The 7,790-nt window shown below is 43.7% G+C and overlaps 1 protein-coding gene and 1 non-coding gene across 5 annotated transcripts in view; both read right to left on the reverse strand.

The window, feature by feature from the left end:
* The window catches only part of Pik3c3 (phosphatidylinositol 3-kinase catalytic subunit type 3), a 117,774-nt gene extending 110,822 nt beyond the window's left edge, over nucleotides 1-6,952 (reverse strand). For 2 of the 4 annotated variants that reach the window (XM_045135034.1, XM_045135031.1), the window contains exons 1-2: nucleotides 6,798-6,952; nucleotides 1,691-1,879 (exon numbers count right to left, since the gene is read on the reverse strand). In XM_045135034.1, coding sequence (XP_044990969.1) covers nucleotides 1,691-1,879; nucleotides 6,798-6,865 — 257 coding nt within the window. In that variant the 5' untranslated portion in view covers nucleotides 6,866-6,952. Of the gene's footprint in view, nucleotides 1-1,690; nucleotides 1,880-6,399; nucleotides 6,567-6,797 lie in introns of those variants that run through there. The other 2 variants (XM_045135033.1, XM_045135035.1) reach the window with 2 other exon arrangements.
* LOC123455150 lies at nucleotides 2,224-2,330 on the reverse strand. Its single transcript, XR_006633709.1, has one exon. It is a non-coding gene; the product is annotated as a U6 spliceosomal RNA (small nuclear RNA).
* Nucleotides 6,953-7,790: the final 838 nt, after the last annotated feature.

Below are 7,790 nucleotides of genomic sequence, written 5' to 3' on the forward strand. Positions count from 1 at the left end.
AATAATAATCTGGAAATACACTTCAATATGTTAGTACTTTAAAAAATATATTTAATTTACTTATTTAAGAGAGAGAAACAAGCAGAGAGAAATCGGGCATGACAGGGCCTCTAGCCCTGCTAACTAACTCTAGAGGAATGCACCACCTTGTACACCTGGCTTACATGGGTCCCAGGGAATTGAACCTGAGTCCTTTGGCTTTGCAGGTAAACTCCTTAACCACTTAGCCACCTCTCCAGCCCAAAACTTTAAGGATATGCAGTTTGAACAGAAGTTCATGTTCATTACGCCACATCTCAGCAGTCATCTACTACACATGCAAATGCACAAATACACCATGACCTAAAGATAAAATTTCATTTGGAAAATAGTAAATATTAGCCAGGCATAGTGGCACATGCCTTTAATCCCAGCACTCAGGAGGCAGAGGTAGGAAGATTGCCATGAGTTCAAGGCCAACCTGAGACATAGTGGATTCTAGGTCAGCCTGGGCTAGAGTGAGACCCTACCTCGAAAAAAAAAAATAGTAAATACTAGAAATCTTACTTAAGATATGACAATGGATCTAGCTCTAAAGTTTCAGACAATGGGTTTAATATCTCAGATTATTTAAGGAGACAGGCTGGTAGAAAAGTTAGAGAGCCCAAGAGCTACAAAGATGGCTCAGTTGGTAAAGCGCTTGCCACCAATCATGAGAACCTGAGTTCGATCCCGAGCTCCCGTGTGAAATGCCAGGTGTTCTGATGCACACCTGAAAACCCAGGGCTGGGGGGGAAGAGACAGGGAATCCTTGAAGCTCAACAGCTGCCTAGTCTAGCCAAATCAGTGAGTTCTATGTTTGGAAAGAGACCCTGTCTCAAAGAATAAGGTGGAAAGGGCGGCTGGAGAAATTGCTTAGCGGTTAAGGTGTTTGCCTGCAAACCCTAAGGACCCAGGTTCAATTCCCAATAAGCTAGATGCACATGGGGGCACATGCATATGGAGTTCATCTGCATAGGCTGGAGGCCCTGGCATGCTCATTCTCTATCTCCATCTTTCTCTCTCCCCCTTCCTCTCTCTCTCTAATAAATATTAAAAAAAAAAAAAAAAGCATAAGGTGGAAAGCAATCAAGTAAGGCACAAGAGTAACACTCTGAAGAAGGGCACCACACAAGGCTTGCAGTCAGGTTCGCACTGCTGGAAGAAAACACCTGACCAAGAGCAGCTTGTGGGGGGAAAAATGGCTTATTTTGCCTTACAGACCCAAGGGGAAGCTCCATGATGGAAGGAGAATACAATAGCATGAGCAGACATCACTTCCTGGCCAACATCAGATGAACAACAGGAGAGCGTGCCAAACACTGGCAAGGGGAAGCTGGCTATAACACTCATAAGCCCACCCCCAACAATACACTGCCTCCAAGGAGGACCCAATTCCCAAATTGCCACCAGCTAAGGAGCTAGCATTCAGAACACATAAGTTTACAGAGAACACGCTGATTCAAACCCCCACAACAAGTAACACTCCAAAGTAGAGTGCTGCACTAGTAACACTTTGAAATACGGTCCTGTACAAAGTATAGTCCTATTCTGAGCTATCAAATCTATGTCTCCAGGTCTACGATGAAGGAACTTCTCTGTAATTCCTATCACACTATCCCTACTTATACCATCAATAAAAGCATGGAAGAAGAGTCTGGAATATACTTACTTCCACCTGGTACTAAAGGCCTTGTAGGATGTTCTCACTGGCAACGCCAGAGGTTTCCCTTCTGCAAAAACCTGACATGTAACATAGAGGTCAGAGCATGTTTCTTGGTACAGCCCTGAAAATTTCAGCATCGGGTCTTCTAGGACAGCTTTGTAGCTCTTCTGTTCTCTCTTCCCTTCCAAACTCCCTCTGAAACAAGAAACAGTGCTGTAGACACACATTTTTAAAGCATATATTCCCATATTTTAAAAACTAAGAAAAGTTTATGTCTGCCGAAGTAATTGTATACTGTCTAAAGGACATTTTTCTAGACATCAAAGAGAAGTCACTCTTACATTTAAGGGTCTCTGAATATCTTAATACTCCTAAGATTAACTCTTTCTCCATTAGCAACATTTCACTTCCTTGGGCTTCTTACTCTTAAACCCTGCCATTCACTCTTGATCTATTTTCTGAAAGTCACAGCTTTCTAGGACAGAGGTTCATGTTATTCATGTCATAATGACCACTTTTTCACCCATTCTTTTTTTATAAAAAATATGGAACACCTCGTGAACTTGCATGTCATCCTTGCACAGGGGCCATGCTAGTCTTCTCTGTATTGTTCCAACTTTAGTGTACATGCTGCTGAAGCAAGCACACACCCATTCTTCAAACAACTATTTAATGTAGCAGGCATAAGGGCCTAGATATGTAAAGCAAAATATAGAATACAGTGTTCCAAGAAAAGGCTGAGGGGCTGTAGAGATGGCTTAACAGTTAAATGCACTTACTTACAAATCCTGACAGACTGGGTACAATTCCCCAGTACCATAAAGCCAGATGCACAAGGTGATGCATGTGTCTAGAGTTGGTTTGCAGTGGCAAGAGGCCTTGGTGAGCCCATACACACTCTCTTTCTCCCCCCCACAAATAAATACATATTAAAAAGAAAAGGCTGAGTCACGGCTTTGGGTAAGGAAACCTTACTTTTACCTGGATGTCATTTTTAATTTTTTCATTATATATATATATATACACACACACACACATATATATGTGTGTGTGTGTGTGTGTGTGTACTGTCTATTTCTTAACATTAAAAACTACAGCATCTGGGCTGGAGAGATGGCTTAGCGGTTAAGCGCTTGCCTGTGAAGCCTAGGGACCCCGGTTCGAGGCTCGGTTCCCCAGGTCCCACGTTAGCCAGATGCACAAGGGGGCGCACGCGTCTGGAGTTCGTTTGCAGAGGCTGGAAGCCCTGGCGCGCCCATTCTCTCTCTCTCCCTCTATCTGTCTTTCTCTCTGTGTCTGTCACTCTCAAATAAATAAATAAAAAATATTAAAAAAAAAAAAAACTACAGCATCATATGCCTTAAAAATGCCAGGGCACTATCAAGGAGGCAGAAGGACTTCTACAACATCAGGTTACAACAGAAACCATTCCAGGAATTTATATACTCTTTCCTTCATATTTTTTTTACCATATTCTCATGTTATAAATGAGAGTACAAAATATAGAGGTCAAAGTCAACATATAAAGCCAAAACACAATATAGATGAAAACAAAAACCATAGCTAAAAAGGCAAAGAAATTCCCCTTTCTGTCATACATCAGTGTTAAGACCACAAGAGCTGGTTTAAAGAATGTTCTATCCCACCTCCAGTGAGTTGTTGGCCAGGGAGGTCCCTGATGCCATTGCCGAGGCCCTTGGTTTCCCACCAGGAATTGATGGTAAGACCCTATGCTGAAGACTCCACATACTTGGGCTGCAAGAACACTGAGAAATCCTGCTGGCACTGAGCTGATAACCTCCTCCATGTACACAAGCTGACAGAAAGCTGAAAGAAGCCATTCTACATGTACTTCAATGGGAAAAAGAGATACCACCAGTGAAGATACTCAACAGTGGACACTGCAAGCCTTATAATTGGTCAGCTAGGCCAAGTGAGCCAATGGGTACAATAGTGGCATGTCTGTCATGGTGGAAACCAACTGCCCTCCAACTGGACTGGAGGCCCGCTCCATGGGGAGAATACATCCCTCATACTAAAAACTTAAAACAGGGGTAGTCACGAGTCCTAGGGGTGTAACATGTATCTGCTGATGTCTGGAAAGATGTATATACTATGCTTATCAAAATGCCCAGTAAGCACTTCTCTTAATATTTATACCCTTATATTAATGATACTCTCAGTTTGGGTAGAGAATCTTCTCTTTTCAGATGGCAGTGACTTTGGGATGACTCAGAAGGTATCATAGTGCTGGAGAGAAGTGACTGGAGTACTGAATAACATCTCTATCACACCTTCTAAGGCTCAGGGTCCAATGCGGAAGTGGTAGCGGAAAGAATGTAAGAGCCAAATGAAGGGTAGGACTCCTTACAATGTGCTCCCTCCAGATATAAAATGGCCAGGATATCCATGACCTCATAGTGCCTGACACTACCTACACAAGACCATCATAAGCAGAGGAACCAATCATGACATCAAAATAAAAGAGAGACTGACTGAGATGGGGAGGATTATGATGGAGAATGGAATTTCAAAGGGGAAATTGGGGGGTGGGAGGGTATTGCCATGGGATATATTTTATAATCATGAAAAATGTTAATAAAAATTTAGAAAAATAAAAATAAAATAAACAACAACAAAAAAGAATGTTCTATCCCAGTAGATGCCTAAAATGAAGAGGAATAATGTATACACACAGGAAAAAGAGGCAGAAAAGTCACTCAACCAGCAAAGAATAGCACATGGTCTCTTTCTTAACATGGGACTCTGCCAAGTCCCAATCAACCAAAAGGCTGTCAGTGTTGGTGATCTCAGCCTCCAGAGGCAGAATTGGTCAAAGTTATGACATTAAGCCTTTCCAGAAAAACTCCTCTGCCTGGAAGAGTAGCCTCCCCTCCTACTCAAATGTCCTAACCTGTTTTGATTGGGGAACCATTTTTTCTCCATTATTATCATCATTATGGGAGCCAGACTTAATTATGCACCACTTTTTCAAAGAATATCCATTTTATTATTGCATGGAAACAAACACGATTTTGCTGCTCCATAAATTATGCCCACCTTCCAAGCCGGGCATGGTGGCGCATGCCTTTAATCCCAGCACTTGGGAGGCAGAGGTGGGAGGATCATCGAGAGTTCGAGGCCACCCTGAGACTACATAGTTAATTCCAGGTCAGCCTGGACCAAAGTGAGACCCTACCTCGAAAAAACAAAAAAAAAAAAAAAAAAATTATGCCCACCTTCCAAGGCAAGTTGGTACACAATGCATTTGTCCTCTATCAGTCAGCACTCACCACACTGAATAAAAATCACCTGCTTACTAGAAATACAAAACAAGGCAAAAAAGAGAAAACTCCTGTATACACCAAGGCAAATAAACAAGATCTATCTGGGGAAATATAGATTGGTTGGTTTAGGTAAAGCATACAGCTATGGCAGTAACTAAAGATAGGAATAGGAAAAAAATGTAGGATCTAATCAATGGATTTAAGCAAGACCAAACCAAGTCCACATCTGACATAAAGGTACATACAAAAGTAAAGAGCCTTGGGTGGAGAGATTGTTCAGTGGTTAAGGCCCTTGCCTGCAGAGCTTAATGACCTGAGTTTGATTCCCCAGTACTCATGTAAAGCCAGATGTACAAAGTGGCACAAGTATCTGAAGTATATATGCAGTGGCTGAAAGACCCTGGCATGCTCATTCTGTCTCTCTTCTATCTCTCTCCATTTGCGAATACATAGACTTTTTTTTTTTAAGCACAGATCCTGGTAGAAGACTTGTCATCAATCAAAACAGGAAAAAAAAAAAAAAAACAGGTGTGGTAGCTCACACTGTAATTTGAGGTAAAACAATGCCATAAGATTTGAGGTTATCCTGGGCTACACAGTTCCAAGACAAAAAAAAAAAAATGCAAAGTATACACTCAACTAGGGTACAATTTGGTGAGAGACTGGACAGTAAGAGACTTACCACAAAAATGGTAAGGGACATGCCATCCCCAATACCGAGTGAGAGAAAAACACAGGAGGTCAAGGGTTATAGAGTGTAAACTATTAACGAGCTCATTTCTGGTCAAACTGTTCTGATGCTCTGGGACATGCAGAGTGACCATGTCCAATGGGCACTGAGAAAACATGTTTATCATATATTGCATGCACCCAGCTCCTTGACTGACATGTACTTGTTAATATGGCCTACACGTATAAAATGTTTGCTGGATATGAACTGTGTTGTGGTTAATCATTTAAAATTTAAATTAATAAATCAAATGAAATTTAAATTTTTGTGGAACCGATACACCCTCAACTCAATATGCGCTAAAGGCATGCTTCCCATTCTATTCCCTATCGTTATTTGTGACATGTCATGCTCTTGATCTTTGAACACCCTGCCCAGAGGTCTTACTAAAATACTCCCTAGCTTCTTGGTCCTTTTTTCAAAGGACATTCTTCATCCACCCCCTTAACATTTCTGCCTTCACACTGTCAAGTTGTCCGAAGGTCCAACCTGTGCCTCTGCCAGACGTTAAAACTACATCCAGCCAGGCGTGGTGGCGCACGCCTTTAATCCCAGCACTCGGGAGGCAGAGGTAGGAGGATTGCCGTGAGTTCAAGGCCACCCTGAGATGACAGAGTTAGTTCCAGGTCAGCCGGGACCAGAGTGAGACCCTACCTCGAAAAACAAAAAACAAACAAACAAAAAAAAAAAAAACCTACATCCATGTGCTCTTCTGACTCTGAACAGCCGCATCTTTGTGTCTGAGGTCTCATAGCACCCGCAGCCCGGTCCTGAAACACTCCCAGTTTCTTAGGGCGGGAGAATAACTTGCCTAGGACTTGAGTTCAAGCGAAAAATAAGAGAACTGAAATTCCTCAAAAGGCAGCACAGCGAACTGCACCGCGGGCCTTAGCGCGCCTCCGCAAGGTTGTCAAAGTGCCATTACCGACCCCGCGGTAAGGCTCCCGGGGCACAGCCCCCCGCCGCAGGGCTCCCGGGGCACAGCCCCCCGCCGCAGGGCTCCCGGGGCACAGCCCTAGGGCATCCCCGGGACAGCGCCAGTGGTCGCGCCGGTCCCCAGACGGCAGCCACCCCGCCTGTGCCCGGGGGCGCTTACATCTTCAACTGCACGTTGATGTCCAGGTCACAACTGTAGATGTAGTGAAACTTCTCCGCTTCCCCCATGGCAAGCTCCCCGAACACACACCACGGAGCGCAGGTTAGGAACGGGAAAGATGCCCGGCACCCACAGAGAGTCTCACCACAGGGACGCTTCCGGTTCCGCCGCCGCCGCCGCTCGCCAGTGACCAATCAGTGCCCGGAGCGCCCGCCAACTCGCCGGAAGAACCCGCCCTGTGTCGCTGGTGCGCATGTGCTGACTGCTTAAGGGCAAGAAGAAGGCCGGAAATACAACCTATCGGGTTCAGTCCAGTCTTCCTGGCTTGACAAAACTTTTTGTTGTTGTGGCTTTAAATTTTTAAAATCCTTTGCGTTTCAACTGTACCTAAAAGCAAACAGAAATAAAATCCGGAGCTGGGCCTGGTGGTGCACACCTTTAATCCCAGCACTCCGGAGGAAGAGGTAGGAGGATAGGCTGGAGTTCGAGGCCACCCTGAGACTACACTGAATTCCAGGTCAGTCTGGACTAGAGTGAGACACTACCAAAAAACAAACAAACAAAAAAAAAAAAAAAATGAATGAATGAAAGGATAGAAAAGAGGAAACGATAAAAGAAAGAAAGGAGGAAGGGAGGAAAAGTTCCACCCAATTATGTGATAGAAGCCGGGCATTGTGCCGCGTGCCTTTAATTCAGTCCTCCTGGAGGCTGAGGTAGGAGGATTACCTTGAGTTCAGGGTCAGTTTGGGACTACAGAGTGAGTCGCAGGTCAGCCAGGGCTAGAGTGAGATCCTGCTTAGGAAAATGAAAATAGTAATAATGAAAATAATAATAATGTGTGAGCTTCCACTCGTTTCAGGCCAAATAGAGAAGGAATACAAAATTTAGAATTTTGCCAACTTTAAAAATCCAGTGACCTTATGAAAAATAGATTTGATCACTGATTGAATGTTTCAAGCTGATGTGCTTCTGCTCTAGGGAAAGGACTAGATA

Source organism: Jaculus jaculus, chromosome 15 (assembly GCF_020740685.1).
Source record: "Jaculus jaculus isolate mJacJac1 chromosome 15, mJacJac1.mat.Y.cur, whole genome shotgun sequence".
NCBI lineage: Eukaryota > Metazoa > Chordata > Mammalia > Rodentia > Dipodidae > Jaculus > Jaculus jaculus.